The following is a 21,395-nucleotide window of genomic DNA, read 5'->3' on the forward strand; positions in this document are numbered from 1 at the left end:
AAATAAAGAATAACCGATTAAGGGAACAAATGGACACAGCCTTATTTGAAACTATGAGAATGTTAAGGCAAGAACAATACGCAAGACACCAAAACTTAGAAAGCCTATTCTCTACTGATAAACACAAGAAATACTCCAATTCTATGTCCAGTGAACATGGCTTACCCATCAATCAGATGGACAATCATAGACGACAGCAATGGAATGAAGAAAATCATAAATTGATATGGTAATAAACTGTCATTATGATGCTATTCTATGTTGACTTGTCAATCTCAAAGAAGACATGATTGGTTCACTATGTGCGAAAAAAAGTTACTATTTTAAGGATGAACAATGAACCCTTGAAGCATAAAGTATAAAAGACAGCTATCTTTGGTTTTTTTTATGCCTTTCTTCCCATTTTTTTTTTATTTGTTACCAGAAATTGGTATGCAACGTTATTTGATTGCCCGTAATTCGTTCAATACTGTAACTACATCGTATTTTAGAAAGCCATTTTCGTATCGCCATGCCTACACCTTGACATGTCGCTTTCATTCAAAATCCTATCATCATCCTCATACGCATGAGATGCCTGTTCGAACACTTTCATATATTGCTACTGTATCTGCTGCCAGTGCCTATTACTACTTTCAGCATTCAGATCAAGACAGAAAACACTCAATCATTGGCCCTACATCTACTCAGTTACAGGATGAGCATAATCGCGTTGCTGTTCAAGCCAGATCCACTCCAGAAATCTTATTGGGCTTGTTCGTTTATAAGTTATGCACTTTTCCTTGGATCGCCGATACTGCTCCTTATGTTCTTCGATTGGCTGAAGCATGTCATTTACAAGCACCTGTCTATTGGTTTATCAAACATACGTTCTTTAATCAGTTTTGTGGTGGAGAAACAGCTGAAGAATGTGTGGCTACTATGAACCGGCTATCACAATCCAACATTAACTGTATTCTTGACCTCAGCATTGAATCCGACCTGCCTCCTCCTTCTAAAGACAATGCTGGCAAATATGCTCAACAAGAACACAATGCAGATCTCACTTTAGACATGATAAAGACATGCCTCAAGACTGCTTCTCAATCTTCATTGAATGATGCTTTTGCTGCAATTAAATTGACTGCATTAGCTCCACCTGAATTACTCTTACGCTTAAATCAGGTCATGTATTTTCTAGATAAGGCGTTTGAAAAGTATCAAGTGGACGGTCGTATTGGTCGTAATGGTGTTGAGTATGTTACTTCTCATATTTGCCCTGCTCCTCATACAAAACAACAAGAACAAGAACGTAACCAAATCTTGTCTCGATTCACCGATCAAAAATACACGTTGGACTATGTTGAATATACTAAACTATTTAATCTGAACGGAATGGGATATAAAGTTTGGTGGGAAACAGATAGTGACAAGACAGAAAAAGATGTGTATCTTACGCTAGAGGATCTACATGCTTATGGCCGCATGCTTCATCGATTGGATCAAGTATGTCAACTTGCTCAAGATAAAGGTGTGGGGATTATGGTGGATGCCGAACAATCTTATTTTCAAGAAGCCATTGATCATGTAGCGATGAACCTTCAAGAGAAATATAACCGTCGAGACGATATGGATCATTCTCCCACTGTTTATAATACTTGTAGGTTTGATGTGTGTGTTTGTTCTTGCTCTTAGACTTGTTTATTTTCTCTTAGATCAAATGTATACAAAAGCAGCTCAAAAGAAACTAGAGCGTGATTTTGAAAGGGCTGAGCGAGGCAATTTTGCTTTTGCTGTTAAACTTGTGCGTGGTGCTTATATGATCTCAGAACGCAAAGTAAGAAAACAAAAACAAAATCAAAAACAAAAACGAACTTACATGCATCTATTAGCGTGCAGAGCAATTGAACTATGAATCTCCTATTCACAATACGATTGAAGACACACATCATTCTTATAACAATGGTATCCGATTCTTACTCGGTAGATTGCAACACTATCAAGAGACAGCGGGTCAACCTTTGACTGCCTCCACTGCTCCTGTCGTTTTCATGGTTGCTAGTCATAATAGAGAATCCACCATTTTGACCGTAGAGGAAATGGAACAGCACCACGTTTCACCTGGATCTGGTGTTGTCCACTTTGGTCAATTGTTTGGTATGCAAGATCAAATCACTTACACGCTAGGCAAAAATGGCTACTCGGTGTACAAATACTTGCCTTATGGTAGGATAGATCAGGTCATTCCTTATCTACTACGTCGCGCTCAAGAAAATTCATCTGTACTAGGTGGCGTCAATAAAGAACTTGCTCTGATGTGGCAAGAACTCAAATATCGATTGGCTGGCCTTATCACAACAACTCAAAGTCTAGATGGTAATTCGAATGGTGACAATACCATTTCTACCGAGACTGCTTAATATTTATTCTACTTGTAAATAAAATTCTCTTTGTTGATAGCTGAAGCAAGAACACCATACTGAATCCAACGCAAAACTACTGGTTTTATGTTGGAAGTCCATAATTCTTGATCTGTCATGAGTGTACCATCAGCATATCTTGTTCTTTCGACACGTATCCATTCTCGATGTAGTTGTCCACAAGCAGAGCATTTGACATCTGCCTTCTCATACAAGGACGACAATTCAAGCAAGATCAATCGTTCTACTCGGTGTGTTGCTGGACATTTGGGTAATTGCTGTATTTTCCGATCTAGCGTCTCCAAGTTGGTGGACATGTAAGGTCTGTCTGTCACTAGAGGAAAGCTAGGAAATAATTCAATGATTTTAGGCATATGGTTGCACAAATGGGCTACTTGATACATGCGTCGATGAGGGTCTGCTGTTCTTCCAATCTTGAAATAAGCAAATGCGTCTGTTGAAGCAAGAGGTCCATTCTCGAACGAATAAGCATAAATGTAACCTGGTTTGTCTGTCTTTGTTAAAGGACGTTTCATTTCTCGGCGAATCAATTGTCTTGATTCCTTCTTAATATACGGCTTGATCCATACTATAGACAGTATTCAATAACAAGGCATATGAACTTGTCACTTACAGTCCCAACAATCATATAGCTTGTTTCCTTCATCTACTGACTTTTTTGTGTACATTGGTAATTCTATAATATCAGCTGAAAACTGTCCTTTCTTTTTTTTTTTTGTGGGTTGAATAGGATGATGGTCAAAACAATAAACAGTATCTAATGTTGTCTTGACTTTTCTTTTACAGCGTTGTCCATCGTATTTCTTGAAGCCTGAACAACGAATCATCTTTTTCTTTGGTTTGAGTATATGTGAGACTGGGTTTATCTCGACCGAAGTCGTCTTTATTAAAGGTGACGAGGTGGATACATGACCATAAGAATAATTGCGTTTATGATCTTTTAAAATGCCTATAGCAAGCGTATACCAATTGATTCTTGAGAAGGCAAATATGTGCTGACATCGAGCAAGCATAGTATAAAAAAAAAAAAAAAGAAAAGAGTTTTATAACAAGGTGGATGCGCTGTCCCTGAATCTTCATGCCAAACGTGACTTTGAATGACAAACACACGCTGTTTATTCTCTTTGCTTTCTTTTTTACTTTCATCAATGGTCATAAAGCTATTTTGGCCTTCTCACCTTTGTTCTCCTAAAGCGAAACAAGGATTTTTGATAGGATGGCATAATAAAGAAAAAGTGATATGTGTTGCTTCTGTTGTGTCTGGTATTGAGGTAGTTTAGACTCCTTTAACTGTAGACTAAATAAGTTAGCTAAAAGAGTTGCAAGATATACTCAAAGAGTTTTGCTTCTCAGGAGAATATGCTGAATATACACACATTAATAAAGTATGTAATGTGCCGCCTCAAATCCTTGGTATTTTGATTAAGGATCAATGCAATACTGTTTCTTTAAATGATCAAGGTAACAAGACACTCGTTTGTCTATATTTAACAACTAAACAGGATCATAGCTTGGTTAACAATATGCCTAAATGATGCTTATATACCAATACCACTTTCTATGACAATCAACCATATCGAGTCAAGTTGCAATCAATATGAAGTCGTGTTTTATGAGCAACCGAATCCAAAGCGACTTCAATTTTTAGCACTAGATCCACTCGAACTCGATATATCCTCCAAAAATATGGATATGCATACGGCAATGGATAAAAAGCAATCAGAGACACAAAAACATCTGAATACAATTGTGGATTACAGTCATCAATTGAATGGACACATGAGACCAGAATGTGATGATTTGAGCCTTGTTCTTGTCCAGATCAACTCTTCTTATTTTCTCGAGCATGGCATACAGACACTCGCTTTGGAATATAAGAAAAAGACAATCACAAAATATGCTAGTCTAAATTACATTACAAAACTAGTTTCTAATGCAACTAAATACTTGATACGTGTCATTATCACTAGCCCAAAAGGGTTAATTGGCTATCTTGCAGAAAAAGTCATTGTCAGTGTGTTTATGTGTACTTTGTTTGTCATCTTGAGTTTGGCAGAAGTGACGCTTCATTTACTACATGTCAGACTACCAACCTTTGTCCTGAATGGTGTTGCACTCAAGGATTTATCTGCCGCTGGTAAGTATAGGTGTTGTCAAAAAAAAAAACAAAAAAAAAACACTTATGGTCTAGGTCAACAGGTTGATTTAAGACTACAACAACTCTTTTTTTGGCCTCGTCAATACATGATGTTACAAAAACATAACTGGGCCAATACAGCAAAAGCAAGAGCGCATTATATTAGTTTTTATAACAGTATGTGGCTAGTAGCTAACGATATCATCATTGGGTTAGCAATGGGATCATTTTTGATGGCGAACCATCGGATCATAGCTCATCATTTACACAAGTTGCTTCATGTAAGTAAAACCATGAACGACGCTTTGGTGATTGATTGCCTTTTAGGAATATACAGTGGAATCACTTCAATCCATGATGCTATGGTTTTTGGAATCACCGGCAGGTCTAAAATTAAATCATGAACTAGGTAGTTTTTTGAGTGAATTGTTTCTCTGGTTGATTCGGTTATGGACATTATGCACACAAACCATTGAACCGTATACACCTCAAATGATCCATTTTATTGGGTTTTCAGGCATCTTTGGTATCACCATGATCATTTCTCTCTCGTCTGATCTGCTGGCTTTCATGACATTGCACATTTACTGCTTTTATATGGTCGCAGCTCGTATCTTCAACTGGCAGTTGGTGATCTTGAATTCACTGTTCAACTTGTTTCGAGGCAAAAAACAGAATATTCTGCGTCACCGTATTGATTCCTGTGATTATGACCTGGATCAGTTGCTTTTGGGAACCAGTCTTTTTACTCTGTTGACATTTCTGTTTCCTACGGTCTTGATTTATTACATGACATTTGCTGTGGTGAGTGAAATTGATATAAAGCATAGAAACACTCATTGTTTTGTTCAGAGTCGTGTGGGTGTTATCTTTTTACAAGCTGTGATGGAGACTATTTTAGCTTTTTTCAATCATTTCCCATTGTTTGCTATTATGCTTCGATTGAAAGACCCACATCGTTTACCAGGTACATATATATACATATGAGTGTATATCATGGGTATGTTGTTTGTTCATAATTCAATGTAGGCGGCCTTGAATTTGAAATCTTTAGTCAAGATAGCTTCCTGCTTGAACACCATGGTATTTTTCACAGGATAAAGCAAATCTGGTATTCGCTTCGAAGGAAAGATATTGCAGGATCTTCTTCTATGTCAAGCAAGATACCATCAAAACAGAATGCGATCCATGGCGCTTATTTATGGATGCGGGTAAGGACACTTTGTTTTGGAATGCGCATGACTCATGATGTGTCATAGAATATGCCGATTCCTTTAAGTGCTATCTTTTTTCAATACATGCTGCTCTGGAAGCGTCTCAGTGCGCACTATTTTTCAGCCTATGTGTTTAATTGCCTACTTTATGGAGAACCTATTAAGCCTATACCAAAGCTTCAGGTAAGGAAAAAAAAAAAAAAAAAAAAAAAGAGGAAAAAAAGCTTAAGTCTTTGATTAGTATTCTATGCTACCAGATAAAAGGCCAAGCTTATCTACTATTTGGCAATCGCTACTCTTAACCTTGCGAACCACTCGGCCGAAAAATGAATAAATCAATGGCAAAAGTACCTGTGTAAATAAATAAAAATGACTTGTTTTGAATTGGATGCAATGAGGCTATTGCTTGATTCATGTTTAAGTATGCTTTTGGTTTGGATCGCCTATTGATTCAATCTGTTGTTTTCTTTAAATAAGCATTGAAAAGTATTTGGTTCGCTGTCTTTTCATTGATTGATTTTTTTCGTTTGTTTGTTTGTTTGTTTGTTTGTTTGTAGAATAATGGGTATCTTGACTTTGAAGTAAAGCCATGATCATACCAAGTGGTACATACACTAGTCTCGACAAATCACAAAACCCATATGATGTTATGCTAAAGAAGACTCTCTTGGATTGAAAAATTACAAGTCACAACTCTTTAGAAAAAGTTTTTTTTTCATATAAAACCAAGCAACCCAAAATCAAAAAAGATTTCTTACTCTTCTAGATCATAAAAATGGCAGCACCTCTCACTCACCCTCTCATTAACGACGGTTGGTTCATGGAAAAGAACAACCAATGGCCTGGTCAAGGTAAGACGCATATAGTCTATCTAGTTTATTCATTTGAATAGCCATGTCTCTCAAGGTTGAAGAAATCCTTCACGTTGAAAAGTCTCAATTCCAAGACGTTCTTGTCTTCCAATCTGCCAACTATGGTAATGTCTTGGTTCTTGATGGTGTTATTCAAGCCACTGAACGTGATGAATTCTCGTAAGTCAAACCATAGAAACAAAGACATGGCCTAACTCCCCATGGTTAGTTATCAAGAAATGATCACCCACCTTGCCATGAACTCTCATCCTTGCCCCAAGAAGGTAATAACACATTTGCATATTCGACATGTTGAATGGAATAAATGATTGATTTTTTTTTTGAGGGTAGGTTCTCGTCATTGGTGGTGGTGACGGTGGTGTCCTCCGTGAAGTTGTCAAGCACGAATGTGTTGAAGAAGCTACTCTTGTTGACATTGATGAAGCTGTTCCTCGTGTGTCCAAGAAGTACCTTCCCAACATGTCCATTGGTTTCGAACACCCCAAGGTCACTCTTCACATTGGTGATGGTTTCGAATTCTTGAAGGACAAGTTCAACCAATACGATGTCATCATCACTGACTCTTCTGATCCTGATGGTCCTGCTGAATCCCTCTTTGGTCCTGACTTCTTCCAACTCTTGAAGAACGCCTTGACCGAAAAGGGTGTCTTCTCTACTCAAGGTGAATGTATGTGGCTTCACCTTCCTCTTATCAGAAAGGTCAAGGATTTCTGTAAGAACCTCTATCCTCAAGTTGAATATGCTTACACCTGTATCCCCACTTATCCCAGTGGTCAAATTGGTCACATCATGTGTTCCAAGGATGCTGAAGCTAACCTCAAGGAACCTCTTCGTAAGTTCACTCCTGAACAAGAAGAAAAGCTCTTGCGTTACTACAACTCTGATATTCACAAAGCTGCTTTTGTCTTGCCTCAATTTGCCAAGAAGGCTTTGAACGAATAAAAAAAAAAAAAAAAGAGTTCTTATTGTCATGATAATGCTTATTGCTGAAAATGATATTCTACTTTATGCGCCACTCAGGGGCCCAACAAGTCGTGACGGTTTTGTTTATTTTTTCTTTTTCTTTTTCTTTTTTTTCTTTTGTCTTTCTCGATATCAACATGACGACTGAAGCAGACTTTCAAGGTATGTTCTGTTAAAGACATACATATTGACTCCCTTTCGCTTGATAGAGAAATTAAATGCATGCTTTAAAATGTGCATGGTCTATTTAGACGACTTGAAAAAGAAGAGAGAGATAGATCATTCTGATTTTAATTCGGTTCAATTTCAAGAAACAATAGGTAACTCTCCATCAATTTTTTGACAGATCATTCATGCATTTCATTAGCCAATCTTGGAAAGATCTTGGCTCACAATGCAACTAAATTCACCTTGTCTTGTAAACCACCTCGTAAACCTGATGATGCTATCCATATGATCAGCGAAATCAGTAACACCTTGTACCGTCTTGTTGGATTCTACAATACCATACCCGACCATGCTGGCAAGATGTACAAAGACGCTTATCAATCTATGGTGCGAGAAGTACTTCAAGGCCTAGTTGCTCTCTGCAGTAGTTTTATGACAGAAGAAAATGCCAGTGAAGTCCGCAAACATATGCCTTATATGGCCTCCACAGCTGCTCTTTGGGATACATGTAAAGCCATGGAAACGCTACCCAAGAATAACAAGGAAGCCGTCTTACACGCCTGGGTAAATCTACAGAGCATCTTGAAAGATGCCAAGACAGAAGTCCATGCTATTGCAAATGGTCAAGACGCCTCAGAAGGGTTTGACGATAATGAAGAAGAAGATGATGCTACAGATTTAAGTCCAGAAGAATTAGAGGTGGCTCAACAATGTGCCAAGCTAGTAGACATGGCTGTCTTTGTCATGCAAAAGATAGAGCGTCGTTGTATTCGTGAATCTCCTCAGCCCTCAACACGGTGGTTAGATGATATTTATACAAAAGCACATATATTAGTGGACGAAACAGATGTCCTGGTCTCACAGATCTATGACGAAGATGTATTTACCATGAAAGAACAAGTCAAGACATACATTGAACATTCCAAATCACTTGTTCAACTTGCGAAACAACAAGCACCTGAAGAACATATGGCATGGTTCTCTATGTGTGAAAACAAGTATGATGCCTTGTAATAAACTAAATTTAATGAACAAAAGAGATGGAAGGTGAAGGAGGCAATACAGCAGAATGGGTGATTAAAATGTCTTTTTTGATCTTGAGTAACTGGTGGAACATTTTCACAAACTGTTTAGATGAATTTAGGTCGATGGCATGCGTACAAAGATAGTCCAGCATTTTAGGATGTTCCAATAAGCCTGAATATTCAATAGGCACCTAACAGAAATCAGTAAACCGTAGATGGATTGTTGCCAATTTACCTCCATTAGTGTCTCAAAGTGCTCAATCATGGTTGCAATCACATAAATTTCCCCCTGACAGACAGGTGAATCTGCAGTGACATGTGATGTTTGCTTTCTTGTTTCATACAGAATATTCGGTGCCATGACAGTCGCAAGGTTCTCATAGTCCATCTTGTTATGAGAAGCATGTCTTGCTACCCAGTTCAACAAGGCTAATATGATCAAAAGGGTATCTCGGTTGGCTTTGGGTAATATACAGATAGTGTAGCGAAGGATGATCAGCATCTCTGTTTGTGTGGGCGCTTTTATAGACAACATAAACAATTTATGAAGCTTGTATGTCAACAAGGGTTCTGGTAATTCTCTTAGAAATCGTTTGATAAATGCTGCGAGTTGTACAATCGATTGATCTTTAAAAAAATATTTCCAATCTTCACGATGAGGCTGAGCATCCAGAGTATCGCACATCTCTTTCAGTGCACGAATATTGCCGTTCTTTCGAAAGATGCCTTCCGTATGAATATCTAACGTATTGGTTAATCATCATAGTCAAACAGGCACTTGTACCTTGATGGATCATGGTCAACACACAATCCTTAATAAAGCCAGGCACCCGTGCATGGATAGAGAAACAAGACACAATGGATGGACAGACAGTCTTCCATGGTTTGATGTCCTCCATACTCGGTTGACACAAGGAAGGATTGCTCAAGTCACCTAAGGAGACGCCCATCTTCTTTTCACCTGTAGGCGAAGAAGGAAAAGAAAAGGGTGGGTCTGAAGTAGGTGTCAAGATATGGGTCTTTAATTTTCCCCATAGAGAAGAAGACTTTTTCATGTCCACCCAAGTCAACACATCATCCAAATCGTCTAGATAGGATTCTATATAAAGGACAGCCATGTGGCGAACAATAGCGTCTTGTTGCTGTGGTATATCTGGTATAAAACGAGGTAGCACTCCTACTGTAGGGGGAGAGAGAGGAGGTGTTGTGTGTAATGATTCGACAAGAGGTAATGATATTTGCAATATCGTATTCTGCTTTTCTTTTCTGCGGCTTGTGGTCAAAGCTCTTCGAAGGGACTCCATGCGGCTCAGACTGGGTCTTTCTTCAGTAGACTTCAGCGTAGACTGTGATCGATTGAGATGTAGGGTTTCCATCAAAGTGACACTTTAATTTTTTTTTTTATTATTTTTGTGAAATAAATTAGAAAGAGAGTAGGGGCCTTGATGTATTCAGGATGATCGTGGGTGCTTTATAAGACACTGTTTCATCAGGCTCATTACCTAAATATAGTAAAATAAACAAGTCGATGATGTGTAACCGTTATTTTCTTTCGTTTTTTACTTTTTTTTTACTTTTATGATATGGCTATTCAATGATTGGCTTGGTTGCTCAGCAATAAATACAAAAAAAAAGAAAAAAAAAAAAGAGTCTAGAGTGTAGCTCTTTATAGAGATTAGAAAAAAAGTGTTAATTAGTGTTAAAAAGGAAATTGCATAATTTATTAGCGTTGAAGGGACTCCACAACTATCAATTTATTTTAAGACAACACTGACTCCTGTGATCAACATTTAAATAGCTGTAGATAATGAATAAAAAAGGCAGTCTAGAAAATAAGTGAACTCATCTGATTGTACATGTACTTACTTCATCTACAGGTGGCTTATTTTGATTCAATAGGTCAACAGCATCATTACTTAAAGGTAAATGCATACGCTTACGCTTTGATCGAGTTGATCTCTGTGGCTTATCTACAGTGGAAGAGACAGTCATTCTTTGAATATGGGGTATATATTCCATCGTGAGATATTGTTCATTTGGCATAGGTAAAGGTAATATCTTCTCAATGGCTTCACGATAATCCTCCATATGATTTAGTCTGCTATGATCAATAAAAAAAGGCCTAGTATGTCATGTCGTATGTTTTACCTTGCATCCCATAATTCATCCCAATGGCTATCTTCATCTAATAAGAATTGCTGCCATGTAGATGATACAGGTCTCAAGGTATTCAGCAAAGAAGTCCTTGTCTCTATTTCTTTCATACGAACCGCATCTTCTGTCTCTTCAGTATCACTATGCTACTCCCACGTATCAACACTTGAGTACATCAAACACTCTTTCTTACTTGTCTTTTTAACCAAGTGTCAATGAAACAATGGTTTTCTAATGTTTCTAACACGACATCTAAACTCTCTTCTTCCTCTTCCTCTTTAGTTGTCTCTTCATGTTGATAATAACGAGCCAAACGAAATGTATCCACACACACTTTAGAAGGTATTGACCTCAACTTCATGTCAGTCAAATTCATGCCTTGTTCAATACCCAAGTATTTTCCAAACATCTCTTGTCCTGCAAATAATTCGCATGTCTGAATCAATCTTCGAATATCTCTTCCCAATAGACCCATCAAACACACTAAATCTGCTGGTTCTACTCTCCATCCTTCCAGATAACACATCAACCATAAATAAGGCAATAATTCAGTATCTGAGGGTGGTTTGATGTCTAACACTATCTGTAAAGAAAGGTTGTCTAACGGCACTTGATCAAGGTCTATCTCAAGATTAGCACTGTTAAAAAGAGCAGATAACTGTTACTTGCCATTACAAGTCATGATGATAGGCCGCTTACTCTTTTGGGCTAATTCAATCACAGAAGTCCAAAACCCTTTATCTTCTTCAAACAACAAGTCGACTTCTTCTAGTAAAATCAAGCTTTGTTTCGTTGTAGGGATAGCCATCGGCTTCACTTCTTTTTTACGCAAGAATCCTTTCAGTGTGCCATTGGATCCATTTTTAGAAGAGAGACAAGGGTTCAGTTTCTTTCGCTTGGTTTGTTTGACAGGTGTAGGCTTATCCACAAACAAACTGGCAACTGAAGCAGGGGGTGTTGCACCAAAGGCAACTAGATGACTCTTGGTCATCTCCCCTACCATGGATACAATATCCTTGCCTGATCTTCTGGATCCTGAATTGATCTCAAATACTTCATAGGCCATTTGTTCTGCTGCTGTATAGACAGCTGCTGTCTTGCCTACACCATGATCCCCTACAAGCAGCACAATATTAGATCGCATATGTTCTTCTTTTAACTGTCGTTTGGGCTTGACAACAAAATCATCATCGTCACTATCACTATCTTGTCCACGAAGGGATAAATGTCGCATGATATCCATGTCTTCTTCCTCATAGTAGTGACGTATATTCATCTTTTTTCTTTTCTTTTTCTTTTTATGTTCTGATCCAGTGGATTTAGGTGCAGATAATGGCTGTACTTTCATTTGATGCAACCAATCCTTAAGATAAGTAAAATTGTGCCTGGCACCTAATAAGCCATGGATATCATTTGGACGGTATTTGTCTACCCATTGTTTATGAGAAGATCGTTGATGAGTTATGGATTGCATTAGTACAACACATGAAGAATACGATCGCCACTGAGGAAAATACTGATCCATCGTCATTTCTAGTGTGGCTTGATCAGGTATGTGTGTTGGCATGGTAGTGTCGCGTTCCATACAAGGTGTGACTTGTCGAAGTTGTTTGCCCATTGCAAAGAATGCATGTGTTTGTGTGTTAATGATCTGCTTTAAATCGACTTGAGGTGGATGGGGTAAAGCACAAGGTTCAAATACTTTGTCTGTGATATGGCCATGGCCAAAAATAGATCGATCCAATCGAGCAAACTCATGATCTGTCTTGATAGCATGTCGAGTGGGTTTCTGTTGAACGATATCTGAAATAAAGACAGGTCGAGGTGTAGGTTGTTTGACAGGTGTTAGTTTTCTAGAAGATTCAGGTTGACAAAAGAATCGAGGTAGAGGAGGTGCTGGTGTGTTTTTCTTTAAGGTTGTTGTATTGAGTGGCTCGGGAGTCTCTTTCACAGGCCTTTTAGGTTGAAAAAAAGGATGAAATACCTTACTCGAATCACTCATAAATAGAAGAAAAAAGAAAAGAGACGCGTTTTTATCGACACGTGTATTTTTATATTTATATATATATATATATATTTTTGTTTGTATATATCAAAGCGCGTCTTTTCTTTCTTTTTTTTTTTTTTTTTTTTTTTTTAAATAACCGCTTTTAGAAATGGATATTAAGATGTACTCTTGTTGGATAACTTTCTTTTGGGCTTTCTTCGTGTCGTCGTCGTGGAAGGTGGTGGTGGTGGTGGTGGTTGTGGTATCGATGTATTATTGGGTATTGTTTCTATAGTGCCTGAATGTCGAGAATCAAAACAAAGATCAAGTGTTACTATGATCTTACCTGCATCTTCTTCTTCTTCTTCTTGTACTTGATCCAATGGTTCATAATTAGATAATACTCGGCCTAATATTTTATATTCAAAATCCACTGATTTTTGTCCTTGTTCAATCAGCTGTTCAGTCAGTTTTTTTAGTTTTTGAAACAAAGCATCATTTTCCCATTCTTCTTCACTGTCCGACTAATACATAAAGAGTCAATCCTTGTATTGAATGTATATCGCCTTACTTGAATCACTGGTTCAACTATATCTTGAGGTGGTTCTAATAGTGTATCCATGCTTACTTGACCTGATTTTTTAACTTGATTCAGTTGAGATGCTTGTTTCCTCACAGTAGCTTCCAACATGGCATTCACTGTCAATAAGGATTTCACGGTTAATTCAAGATCTTCAATCTAATCAATAATATATACATGTATATATCTATAAATGAGGAGAATAAATAACCCAATTTCCTTACTTTTCGATTAACTCGTGCTTCATTCAGCACGGGTTCGTCTTCCCCTTCTTCTTCTTGCTCTTCTATTGGCTGTTCATTTTGTTCTTTATCTGAGAGTTCATCTAAATCAACCACACTCTGTTGGTCATCATCATCATCATCATCATTATCTTCTGAGGATATAGGTTGATCTTCATGATTGGCTGGTGTATTAATCACACCTAATACAGATCGATGGTATTGCGACTTGTTAGTTGGTGGTCTATGGCTCACTATTTTGATAGGGTCATGCGATGGTATAGACTTATTTTTATGTTGCTGCGGTGGTTTGTAGAGTTCAATAGGAGGTCGAGTAGATACTCTACTGTAGTCGTCATAAGAGGGTTTCCGACTAGGAGGTTGGTATATATTATCTTTAACAACTCTTGGTTTCCGAGAATGAGATGTGCTTGATGTACCCGACAAGACTGAACTTGGACGTCTTGTTGAGTTATTACTTGTTATGCTTCCATTTGTACTACTGCTATGGCTTGTATTCAGTAAATAATGACTGCTATTGGGTCTAATGATATTGATGGCCTTGGGTGTATTAGACTCTTTTGTCATTCTCAAAGAAATGAAAGAAAAAAAAAAAAAAAAAAGAAAACTCAGTCCACTTTTATTTTATAAACTGAGTTTAAAATGATGGTCTGTTCTTTATACATTTTATTAAAAAAAGTTCAAGTAGAGTATGAGATACAGAGAATAAAAGAGTAACATATATGAACCAGTCAATGTAGAATAATGGCACAAATACAAGGAGGTAGTTGAGTATTTTTGTTAATTGCATAATGGCTTCAACTCATTACATTCATACACAATATGACCCACCAATACTAAGTTGTAATTGAGGCTAACAAGTACTAAACTGCATTATCTTAAAACACATCATCCGCAAAGAGCTGAAACGCATTAAAGTATATGGGGCTCTTGGATCAGGATAATTTTGTTACTGAGTTTGAATGACAAAAGATGGGGCTAGTTTTTATTTCGGTCCTTAATATAAAAACTCATACGCTTGTTCTTCTCCTGCTTGAAGTAATTCTCGTAATAGATCCAAAGCATCATCTTTAAGTGCGTTTGGGTTAATCTAAACATAAATAAGTATCTTTTCTCATTTTCTCTTTTTTTTCTTTACCTTGAAACAGCCATCTCTTCTGACTGCCAGTGAAGAATAAGCCACTTGAGAGAAGGTCATGCTACTGACACGGATTGAAGTTGTATTACATACATGATTTAGAAATGCTTTATAGAACAAAGCTCTTTCTGGTAATTGATGACAAATATCTACTACTTGCTGCCTAGATATAAGCAGTGTAATTTTGGATACATCATCATTAAGTAACTGATATTCTAGCTTGAGTTGATCTGTATCATCCTCCAAGTCTAACACAACTATCATCAGCATTACATTTTAAGAATAATAACATTACCATGAACAATTGCTTTTGGATCCAATGATTTTCGTTCTTCCATTTCCTGTGATAAATAATAAAAGGACTCAACACAGATATGCACAATATTCACCAGTGTTGTATTTGGCAAGACAAATGGACGTGCAGGGGCCAAATAAGCATTTTCCAGCCAATACAGCACACTGTCTGTCACATCACTAGCTGCTCTTAATAACAACAGAGGATAGAATGCTATATCATTGATGATATCCAAGTCAATTTTGGGTAGATGCATTGCAGGCAATAAGACAAATTCGTGTTTATAAGTGACAGCATCCGTAAAGAGATAGATCTCAATACGAACACGAATAGGTAAAAGAGCAGGATCATATGTAGGTAGATTCGGTAAGGGTAATTGAGCAATCGTCAAGTTTTTGATTTCACCTCGAATGTCCTTTTTATGGCGACTGCTTCTAGCACTGTCTTTGAGATCCAAATGTTGACACAAGATGCGAGAAAGGAGTTTTTCTTTATGAACAAGTGAGTCTTTAAGAAAGTTATGAAGAGGTGGTAATTGACGAGTTCGAAATGTCTTGTTGGAAAGTTCGTCTATTGCATCATGAGTTGATGTTGTTGATTTAGGTTTGTACCTGTTCTGTCTTCCATGAAAATAAAATAAAATAGAAAACGCGTTCTTGGACGTGGAGTTTTAATTTTTATTTCTCTTTCATTTTCTTTTTTAGACAGTACACAGACAAACCCATTCTTGTTTTATATATTATTTGAATTTATACCTAATAAGGAATATCGTTGGTACAACATAGAAAATGGTCTAGTTTTCCATTTCAGAAGAAAGCATATAGAATGATATTTTTATGATTTCTACAAATTTAGTGATTGTTTACTTTTTAGCAACTTGGTCATTTTAACAATATCTAAAAATAAACTGTCAATGCAACGGAACCCTTCATTCCGATATGCTTCTTTATTAGCTTAATTCATATGTTCTTGTTCTTGTTCTTCTTCTTGTTCCTATTGGGCATATAAATAGAGTGTGTATACTATAGTAAATGAATGTAATGAGAGCATATATATACATATATATATATGAAAGGCATGTTTAATAAGGATGATAATGTGGCGTATTCTGACTCTGAATTAAAGAATGTTGTTTTTGTTTCTTTCCCTGTCGTGCAACTGATCGAGAATATCTCAGACCACAAGCATTACATAGACTATATATATATATATACATAAATAAGCAAATCCCATGTCAATGTGAATAAACTTACGTTTTATGGCCTGTGGGTCCTCGACGCCATTCTGGACTGGAATCTGTGCCACAACTTTGACAATGATTCCTTTGATATTGTTGTTGTTTGTTACTATTCTCTTCAAATGAAATGTGTGTCTGGATCTTGTCTATACGCGTCAGTATAAATCCAATCGTACCATATTCAATCACAAGACGTTCTATACGTTGACCAGATATGAGACGCACTTGAGGTTGAATATAGCGAGAACAGCCATTGTGTTTATCAGACGAGAGATGTACATCCAGTACTCTGTCTGTCTCTTCAGGCCATGATAACACAATGGATTGATAGCGAGTATCCATGATGGATAATGATTGGTATGGTGTATCAGGGTATATAGGTTGAGATGAACTAGATGAAATAGAAGACGATGTTGAAAGAGAAGGAGAAGGCAGGTTTCTATGTAAACGGTGTATTAATGCTTCTCTCAAATGATAGCAATTGGGCTGTTCCTGGCAAGAGACTATATGTAAAAGGATAAGTTGTGTTGATTTGTCTATATATATATATTTATTTATTTTACCTTCTTGAATAGGGTGAAAGAAAGCCAAGACAAGATCTTGTGTGGCTACATACATCGTCATGTCAACAACAATCCAATCCAAAGAGGAGTTCTAAAGAGACCTTTTTTTTAAGATTTCTCGTATGATTCTGATATATATACATATATATATGTATATATATATATTTCTTTACGTTAGTATAATCTTTTAATCGACATCTAAATGAATTGATCTTGAGCATTAACATTTTTTTTTTTTTTTTAGTTCTCGGGTAAAAAGAAACAAGCTTACCTTGTAACAGATCCATTGGACTGATTGGTTTGAATAAAGCGAACAAGATCTCTCTTGGCTAACAAGACTTCTTCAGGATGAATGAAATCCCATAAAGAATGTCTATCGAGTGAATAATACGATGTGTATATAAACTCTAATTCAGTTGACAATAAAGCCCAGAAACACACCATCTCTTGAATAAATAAGATGAAAAAGAGAAAAAGAGAAAGCGAGAAAAAAGAAGAAGCTTTCAAATGATCGGTTTTTAAGGTTTAAACTTTATATTCTTTACAGTATTTAAACGCCGCAAGTGAATGTAGATAGGATGATTCTGAGAAGCAGTAGATCGATTTTTTTTTTATATCAAGACATGGTTACATCTTCTTCCAATTGATTTCCATCTTCATCTCTTACAACTAAGTCTGCCTTGACCCAATCTTCAATACGAGGATAAGTCATACGCTCATCTAATTGTTCTTGACTCCAAGCCAACATTTTCAACAGGTTGGGTAATTTAGGGTCTTTTTCTTGAGATTGACTCATCAAAATAGCTGCATTCAATTCACTGGCTGTCTTTTGTCTTTGGCCAGGATGAAGCAAGTCTTGAACAGGTGAATCTGAAGCATTTTGGAAGGCTAATAAAGCCATAGTACGTTCCAATTCTTCCAGAAACTCTGGATGTTCTTCTCCCCGGGGTGCCATTTCTTCAGAAGCAAATTCAAGCGCTTCTTGAAATGAACCACTGCGGATCAGTTCAATCAAGCGTTGTTGTTGTAAATGAAAAAACAGTAATGGATTTGTATCTAGAATCTAATCACGCGTCTATGAATCATTCAACTCTTATTTTTCTTACTTCTGGATTGAGGTCATTCACAAGGTCAATAGCTGTGTCTACATCACCCGATTGAACAGCATGACGAATATCCATTCGTTCTTGAATAGATTGCAAGTCTACTGTAGGTGCTAATCCACTTTCTGTACTAAACTGCTCTGCTGCATCTTTATATCCTTCTACCACAAGATAGTTCATGACCAGTTGATTTAAGTCTCTATAATAAAAAGTATGTCTCAAGAAAGTATGTCGTCTATCTCACTTACTGTTTGTTTACTTTGACTTTGGATAACCGTTGTTCCCATTCATCTTTAGGAATATTTCGTTTGATATTTGTAGTCATTTAAAAAATAAAAGAAAAAAAGCGGGAATTATTTTTTATTTTATTTTATGGATGATGCATATTCCATTCTACACAGGCATCAAAAGTGACGCCTTGACCACCAAAGATATCCAAAGCACTACATGCTATTGAGTTATTCCATTCCATATGAAGCCATGGGATTTACCTTCCAAATGTCAAATCTACTTTGCCTTTAGAGAGTTTATCCACTAATGCTAAATCTTCTAATGCTATAACAAATAAGTCACTTATTTAATAGATTTTATCGTTACATCTTCCTCCACCAGCATATGTTGTTGGAATAGTAACCCATTCACCAAGACCTATGATAGACATAAGGACATGTTATATAAAACCATCTTACTTGCGTTCAACTAATGCTTGATCAATGCCATTACAAAGACCTTCTACATCAGCTGCATGAATCAAGAATTCACTACAGTATTCACTCAACATATCCAAAGTAGCTAGTCATCATCAGTAACATGGAACTCAATTTTTTTTTTTTTATACCTTTGTTGACCTGCATATCTGTCATGGTTTGCCATTTATCCATTGCAACAACCCATTGATCTTGCTTTTTACGACAACTGACATCTACCACAAGCTTGTCTTTACCCACCAACTGAGAGAGTTGAACTAACCGATCTAACGAAAATTTGGCATCAGGAAATAAATAGCTTGTCACAATCACCTAGAGTATGAGCATCAGTCCAAATGCCACAAAACTTTTTTTTTTTTTTTTTATCAATATTACTTTGGAAGCACCAAGAGAAAGCCATGTTTGCGCATTCTCTAATGTAATACCTCCACCTACTTGAAGACCTTGAGGCCATGCAGCTAATGCTTCTTTTGCTGCTTCATCATTATTAGGACCAAGCTTGATAACATGGCAGCGTGACACATTGTGTTGCTTGTAGAGACGAGCATAAAAACCAGGGGACTCTCTATAGAGTGTTATTGACCATCATCATGGACGAACCCTTCTTACTCGGATACAAAGTTGGTAGTCAATTGTTCAGGGGAACTGTCAGATAAAGAACCACCTACAATTTGCTTCACTTTGCCGTGATGAAGATCAATGCAACCGTTGAATCGTGTCATGATTGAAAGAAAAAAAAAAATAAAAATAAAAAAGAAATTTTATTAGTCACAGCTTTCTTTCTCTTTCTCTCTCTTATTTATGACGGTGTATAGGTTTGGTCCACACATCATTCACGAATCTCAGATATTCTTCAAGTCTAAGTTAGCTTTGGGAATTGTCAACCTGAAACCTATTGCACCGTAAGTCAAGGGATGAACAGAACATACCATTAAAAATAAAAAAAATAGGGGTCGTATCCTTTTTTAAATATATATATATATATGCGCATAGGTTCATAGTGTCTATGTCTATTCCTTAACATGATAGATGTCCTTGTGATTCCTAGGCGTGTTGCTGCTCGTTTAGCTGATTTAGATGTTGAAGAAACAGTCGATCTCATGATGTCAGCACAGTCTATTGGCAATGTAGTAGAAAAGCACTATCAAGGTACTTCTCTTACATTGACCATACAAGATGGTCCTCAAGCAGGTCAAACGGCAAGTAGAACATGCTTTTCTCTCTCTCTATATACATATATATATATCTAATAAGCATACAGGTACCTCATGTACATATGCATATCATTCCACGTAAAAAGGGAGATTGGGCTAATAATGATGACATCTATCATGCCCTAGATTCAAAAGTCGATAATGAAGGACGAAAACCACGTACAGAACAAGAAATGAAAGAAGAAGCAGATGCATTGCGTGTCTATTTTATGAATTAACGACCTACACTATCACTAAAACCTGCTTGCAAATACATTTTACGAGCAAGTGCTTGTTTTTCTTCTTCAGAGCCATTGTAAAACTAGATCATGTTAAGATGATAATGAATACGGATTGGCTTACACTGCACATGAAATGAACAAGACTGGCTGTAGGCAATTCAACTTTGGCGCGTGCTCCTGCTGTAAAGATGAATTCTAAATCTTCGCCTTCTGTATCAGGTTTTTTGGTTTTTCTAAGATAATTTAATTTGATGAAATAGTCTAGGATTTTGTCTCGGTCCTCAAGTTGATCTGATCCATGCTTACGAATCTTCATACGATCCAAATGAGCGTATAATTCAGCTATCCAGTCATGTTGAGCATTCGTATTGTTATTACAGTATGACTTACGGCTGGAAATTTCATTGGCATTAAGAAAGATGAGGCCCAGGATCGTATATAAAATACCGGTGTATTGATATTCTTCTGGAGTACGAGTAATGATATCGGCTGTACTATAGACTTCCTTGAGTGAGGATACTAACACATAAGCGCCTGTAGAAGGGCCCCTTCCTTGTGTTTGCGTGTCTGTTGTTTGTGCTTGAGTGCCTAAGACATTAACAACGGAATGACGATAGGGGAATCTTACTTTTCTGTTGTTGTGTCTTGGACTGATTCTGTTTGTCTCTAATCGAAGGCAATTCAACCAAATCAAAGCCAAAGACATTCCTTAGTTTGGTTTTGGCTTTGTCAATCACAAGATTATACATATAACCTTTGGCATTGAGATCTAAACGACTATGAGATGACAGATGAGGTTGATTGAACGTTACGCTTCTGTAGATCTTCACGCTTGATTGTTTTGCGTTTGTATTCACATGACAAGCAGTAACGGACGACATCTTTGACTTTACGTTGTGTTTCCTACGCTATAAATGAGTAGATTGTTGTTAAGGCATAAAACTGTACTTCGTTTTCCCAATCAGTAGAAGAAGACATAGTCTTGACTCTCTGAGAAGACTCTGCTTCTGGCTCATAACTATCGTCTAGATCCATTCTATTTCTCTTTCCTTTTTGAGTTGACATGTTGAATAAATAAAAAAAAAAAAAAAAAGAAAGAAGCAGATATCATTGTACGCGACAGAATAGACATTTGATTGGACACGAACGCGACGC

General features: G+C 37.0%; 14 protein-coding genes across 14 annotated transcripts; 5 read left to right on the forward strand and 9 right to left on the reverse strand.

Annotated features, from left to right (window-relative positions):
* Nucleotides 1-573: 573 nt before the first annotated feature.
* Nucleotides 574-2,399, forward strand: B0P05DRAFT_580490 (FAD-linked oxidoreductase-like protein; the record flags this gene model as incomplete). The annotated part of the gene is made up of 3 exons (XM_051582023.1): nucleotides 574-1,639; nucleotides 1,695-1,816; nucleotides 1,872-2,399. 3 exons carry the CDS (start codon nucleotides 574-576, stop codon nucleotides 2,397-2,399), a joined length of 1,716 nt encoding a protein of 571 aa, XP_051432607.1.
* Nucleotides 2,400-2,407: 8 nt separating this feature from the next.
* B0P05DRAFT_589194 (uncharacterized protein) lies at nucleotides 2,408-3,433 on the reverse strand (the record flags this gene model as incomplete). The annotated part of the gene is made up of 2 exons (XM_051582716.1): nucleotides 2,408-2,988; nucleotides 3,034-3,433. The coding sequence occupies 2 exons, from the start codon at nucleotides 3,431-3,433 to the stop codon at nucleotides 2,408-2,410; spliced, it is 981 nt and encodes a 326-aa protein (XP_051432608.1).
* A 44-nt stretch (nucleotides 3,434-3,477) lies between these two features.
* Nucleotides 3,478-6,385, forward strand: B0P05DRAFT_550633 (N-acetylglucosaminyl transferase component-domain-containing protein). Its single transcript, XM_051579269.1, has 9 exons — nucleotides 3,478-3,691; nucleotides 3,731-3,881; nucleotides 3,931-4,557; nucleotides 4,612-4,838; nucleotides 4,885-5,361; nucleotides 5,410-5,524; nucleotides 5,587-5,768; nucleotides 5,817-5,954; nucleotides 6,013-6,385. Exons 1-9 carry the CDS (start codon nucleotides 3,518-3,520, stop codon nucleotides 6,103-6,105), a joined length of 2,184 nt encoding a protein of 727 aa, XP_051432609.1. The 5' UTR covers nucleotides 3,478-3,517; the 3' UTR covers nucleotides 6,106-6,385.
* Nucleotides 6,386-6,470: 85 nt separating this feature from the next.
* On the forward strand, nucleotides 6,471-7,620 carry B0P05DRAFT_550647 (spermidine synthase). The gene is made up of 4 exons (XM_051579270.1): nucleotides 6,471-6,622; nucleotides 6,664-6,802; nucleotides 6,852-6,906; nucleotides 6,974-7,620. Exons 1-4 carry the CDS (start codon nucleotides 6,547-6,549, stop codon nucleotides 7,583-7,585), a joined length of 882 nt encoding a protein of 293 aa, XP_051432610.1. The 5' UTR covers nucleotides 6,471-6,546; the 3' UTR covers nucleotides 7,586-7,620.
* Nucleotides 7,621-7,669: 49 nt separating this feature from the next.
* B0P05DRAFT_550648 (Grap2 and cyclin-D-interacting-domain-containing protein) lies at nucleotides 7,670-8,809 on the forward strand. Its single transcript, XM_051579271.1, has 2 exons — nucleotides 7,670-7,926; nucleotides 7,974-8,809. Exons 1-2 carry the CDS (start codon nucleotides 7,839-7,841, stop codon nucleotides 8,786-8,788), a joined length of 903 nt encoding a protein of 300 aa, XP_051432611.1. The 5' UTR covers nucleotides 7,670-7,838; the 3' UTR covers nucleotides 8,789-8,809.
* Nucleotides 8,810-10,234, reverse strand: B0P05DRAFT_550651 (Rho GTPase activation protein). The gene is made up of 2 exons (XM_051579272.1): nucleotides 9,584-10,234; nucleotides 8,810-9,540 (listed from the first exon to the last, which is right to left on the reverse strand). Exons 1-2 carry the CDS (start codon nucleotides 10,173-10,175, stop codon nucleotides 8,915-8,917), a joined length of 1,218 nt encoding a protein of 405 aa, XP_051432612.1. The 5' UTR covers nucleotides 10,176-10,234; the 3' UTR covers nucleotides 8,810-8,914.
* Nucleotides 10,235-10,481: 247 nt separating this feature from the next.
* On the reverse strand, nucleotides 10,482-13,272 carry B0P05DRAFT_188139 (P-loop containing nucleoside triphosphate hydrolase protein). Its single transcript, XM_051573177.1, has 6 exons — nucleotides 11,629-13,272; nucleotides 11,147-11,574; nucleotides 10,948-11,099; nucleotides 10,740-10,897; nucleotides 10,666-10,680; nucleotides 10,482-10,624 (listed from the first exon to the last, which is right to left on the reverse strand). The coding sequence occupies exons 1-5, from the start codon at nucleotides 12,953-12,955 to the stop codon at nucleotides 10,667-10,669; spliced, it is 2,079 nt and encodes a 692-aa protein (XP_051432613.1). The 5' UTR covers nucleotides 12,956-13,272; the 3' UTR covers nucleotides 10,482-10,624; nucleotide 10,666.
* On the reverse strand, nucleotides 13,092-14,329 carry B0P05DRAFT_639279 (uncharacterized protein; the record flags this gene model as incomplete). Its single annotated transcript, XM_051583708.1, has 3 exons — nucleotides 13,092-13,464; nucleotides 13,512-13,679; nucleotides 13,745-14,329. The coding sequence occupies 3 exons, from the start codon at nucleotides 14,327-14,329 to the stop codon at nucleotides 13,117-13,119; spliced, it is 1,101 nt and encodes a 366-aa protein (XP_051432614.1). The 3' UTR covers nucleotides 13,092-13,116.
* A 303-nt stretch (nucleotides 14,330-14,632) lies between these two features.
* B0P05DRAFT_550656 (uncharacterized protein) lies at nucleotides 14,633-15,940 on the reverse strand. The gene is made up of 4 exons (XM_051579273.1): nucleotides 15,807-15,940; nucleotides 15,196-15,765; nucleotides 14,901-15,148; nucleotides 14,633-14,852 (listed from the first exon to the last, which is right to left on the reverse strand). The coding sequence occupies exons 1-4, from the start codon at nucleotides 15,820-15,822 to the stop codon at nucleotides 14,760-14,762; spliced, it is 927 nt and encodes a 308-aa protein (XP_051432615.1). The 5' UTR covers nucleotides 15,823-15,940; the 3' UTR covers nucleotides 14,633-14,759.
* Nucleotides 15,941-16,103: 163 nt separating this feature from the next.
* B0P05DRAFT_550659 (uncharacterized protein) lies at nucleotides 16,104-17,479 on the reverse strand. The gene is made up of 5 exons (XM_051579274.1): nucleotides 17,267-17,479; nucleotides 17,169-17,193; nucleotides 16,996-17,086; nucleotides 16,449-16,935; nucleotides 16,104-16,391 (listed from the first exon to the last, which is right to left on the reverse strand). The coding sequence occupies exons 1-5, from the start codon at nucleotides 17,437-17,439 to the stop codon at nucleotides 16,277-16,279; spliced, it is 891 nt and encodes a 296-aa protein (XP_051432616.1). The 5' UTR covers nucleotides 17,440-17,479; the 3' UTR covers nucleotides 16,104-16,276.
* Nucleotides 17,480-17,488: 9 nt separating this feature from the next.
* B0P05DRAFT_550666 (CTLH/CRA C-terminal to lish motif domain-containing protein) lies at nucleotides 17,489-18,444 on the reverse strand. Its single transcript, XM_051579275.1, has 3 exons — nucleotides 18,347-18,444; nucleotides 18,102-18,297; nucleotides 17,489-18,058 (listed from the first exon to the last, which is right to left on the reverse strand). Exons 1-3 carry the CDS (start codon nucleotides 18,421-18,423, stop codon nucleotides 17,612-17,614), a joined length of 720 nt encoding a protein of 239 aa, XP_051432617.1. The 5' UTR covers nucleotides 18,424-18,444; the 3' UTR covers nucleotides 17,489-17,611.
* Nucleotides 18,432-19,560, reverse strand: B0P05DRAFT_550673 (Phosphoribosylformimino-5-aminoimidazole carboxamide ribotide isomerase). The gene is made up of 7 exons (XM_051579276.1): nucleotides 19,415-19,560; nucleotides 19,181-19,370; nucleotides 18,937-19,117; nucleotides 18,792-18,890; nucleotides 18,696-18,746; nucleotides 18,590-18,653; nucleotides 18,432-18,541 (listed from the first exon to the last, which is right to left on the reverse strand). Exons 1-7 carry the CDS (start codon nucleotides 19,525-19,527, stop codon nucleotides 18,469-18,471), a joined length of 771 nt encoding a protein of 256 aa, XP_051432618.1. The 5' UTR covers nucleotides 19,528-19,560; the 3' UTR covers nucleotides 18,432-18,468.
* B0P05DRAFT_550680 (fragile histidine triad protein) lies at nucleotides 19,537-20,284 on the forward strand. Its single transcript, XM_051579277.1, has 4 exons — nucleotides 19,537-19,707; nucleotides 19,756-19,760; nucleotides 19,835-20,004; nucleotides 20,067-20,284. Exons 1-4 carry the CDS (start codon nucleotides 19,607-19,609, stop codon nucleotides 20,235-20,237), a joined length of 447 nt encoding a protein of 148 aa, XP_051432619.1. The 5' UTR covers nucleotides 19,537-19,606; the 3' UTR covers nucleotides 20,238-20,284.
* B0P05DRAFT_589204 (MAGE family-domain-containing protein) lies at nucleotides 20,234-21,305 on the reverse strand (the record flags this gene model as incomplete). The annotated part of the gene is made up of 6 exons (XM_051582717.1): nucleotides 20,234-20,320; nucleotides 20,362-20,582; nucleotides 20,631-20,828; nucleotides 20,869-21,009; nucleotides 21,053-21,143; nucleotides 21,189-21,305. The coding sequence occupies 6 exons, from the start codon at nucleotides 21,303-21,305 to the stop codon at nucleotides 20,234-20,236; spliced, it is 855 nt and encodes a 284-aa protein (XP_051432620.1).
* Nucleotides 21,306-21,395: the final 90 nt, after the last annotated feature.

This window comes from Gilbertella persicaria, assembly GCF_025201335.1.
Source record: "Gilbertella persicaria strain CBS 190.32 chromosome Unknown B0P05scaffold_33, whole genome shotgun sequence".
Lineage (NCBI taxonomy): Eukaryota > Fungi > Mucoromycota > Mucoromycetes > Mucorales > Choanephoraceae > Gilbertella > Gilbertella persicaria.

Bases quoted from the DNA above. Each gene is read 5' to 3' on its own strand.
- B0P05DRAFT_550666 (XM_051579275.1), bottom strand. From the start codon at position 18,423: ATGACTACAAATATCAAACGAAATATTCCTAAAGATGAATGGGAACAA. The intron at 18,298-18,346 runs GTAAGTGAGATA...TTTTTATTATAG, and splicing joins AAAGTCAAAGTAAACAAACA to AGACTTAAATCAACTGGTCA. The intron at 18,059-18,101 runs GTAAGAAAAATA...ACGCGTGATTAG, and splicing joins TGAATGACCTCAATCCAGAA to ATTCTAGATACAAATCCATT.
- B0P05DRAFT_550647 (XM_051579270.1), top strand. From the start codon at position 6,547: ATGGCAGCACCTCTCACTCACCCTCTCATTAACGACGGTTGGTTCATG. The intron at 6,623-6,663 runs GTAAGACGCATA...TCATTTGAATAG, and splicing joins CAACCAATGGCCTGGTCAAG to CCATGTCTCTCAAGGTTGAA. The intron at 6,907-6,973 runs GTAATAACACAT...TTTTGAGGGTAG, and splicing joins CTCATCCTTGCCCCAAGAAG to GTTCTCGTCATTGGTGGTGG.
- B0P05DRAFT_550659 (XM_051579274.1), bottom strand. From the start codon at position 17,439: ATGGTGTGTTTCTGGGCTTTATTGTCAACTGAATTAGAGTTTATATAC. The intron at 17,087-17,168 runs GTAAAGAAATAT...AGGTCTCTTTAG, and splicing joins GATTAAAAGATTATACTAAC to AACTCCTCTTTGGATTGGAT. The intron at 16,392-16,448 runs GTAAGTTTATTC...ATATATATATAG, and splicing joins GGACCCACAGGCCATAAAAC to TCTATGTAATGCTTGTGGTC.
- B0P05DRAFT_550673 (XM_051579276.1), bottom strand. From the start codon at position 19,527: ATGACACGATTCAACGGTTGCATTGATCTTCATCACGGCAAAGTGAAG. The intron at 18,747-18,791 runs GCAAGTAAGATG...TGTCTATCATAG, and splicing joins TGATCAAGCATTAGTTGAAC to GTCTTGGTGAATGGGTTACT. The intron at 18,654-18,695 runs GTAACGATAAAA...TATTTGTTATAG, and splicing joins ATATGCTGGTGGAGGAAGAT to CATTAGAAGATTTAGCATTA.
- B0P05DRAFT_550680 (XM_051579277.1), top strand. From the start codon at position 19,607: ATGACGGTGTATAGGTTTGGTCCACACATCATTCACGAATCTCAGATA. The intron at 20,005-20,066 runs GCAAGTAGAACA...ATAAGCATACAG, and splicing joins GTCCTCAAGCAGGTCAAACG to GTACCTCATGTACATATGCA.
- B0P05DRAFT_550656 (XM_051579273.1), bottom strand. The intron at 15,149-15,195 runs GTAATGTTATTA...TAGTTGTGTTAG, and splicing joins TCCAAAAGCAATTGTTCATG to ACTTGGAGGATGATACAGAT. The intron at 14,853-14,900 runs GTAAAGAAAAAA...ATTTATGTTTAG, and splicing joins GAAGAGATGGCTGTTTCAAG to ATTAACCCAAACGCACTTAA.
- B0P05DRAFT_550648 (XM_051579271.1), top strand. From the start codon at position 7,839: ATGTGCATGGTCTATTTAGACGACTTGAAAAAGAAGAGAGAGATAGAT. The intron at 7,927-7,973 runs GTAACTCTCCAT...GCATTTCATTAG, and splicing joins TCAATTTCAAGAAACAATAG to CCAATCTTGGAAAGATCTTG.
- B0P05DRAFT_550633 (XM_051579269.1), top strand. From the start codon at position 3,518: ATGACAAACACACGCTGTTTATTCTCTTTGCTTTCTTTTTTACTTTCA. The intron at 4,839-4,884 runs GTAAGTAAAACC...ATTGCCTTTTAG, and splicing joins ATTTACACAAGTTGCTTCAT to GAATATACAGTGGAATCACT. The intron at 5,955-6,012 runs GTAAGGAAAAAA...GTCTTTGATTAG, and splicing joins AGCCTATACCAAAGCTTCAG to TATTCTATGCTACCAGATAA.
- B0P05DRAFT_550651 (XM_051579272.1), bottom strand. From the start codon at position 10,175: ATGGAAACCCTACATCTCAATCGATCACAGTCTACGCTGAAGTCTACT. The intron at 9,541-9,583 runs GTACAAGTGCCT...CCAATACGTTAG, and splicing joins GTTGACCATGATCCATCAAG to ATATTCATACGGAAGGCATC.
- B0P05DRAFT_188139 (XM_051573177.1), bottom strand. From the start codon at position 12,955: ATGAGTGATTCGAGTAAGGTATTTCATCCTTTTTTTCAACCTAAAAGG. The intron at 11,575-11,628 runs GTAATGGCAAGT...ATCTTGAGATAG, and splicing joins GCGGCCTATCATCATGACTT to ACCTTGATCAAGTGCCGTTA. The intron at 11,100-11,146 runs GTAAGAAAGAGT...ACGTGGGAGTAG, and splicing joins ACACTTGGTTAAAAAGACAA to CATAGTGATACTGAAGAGAC.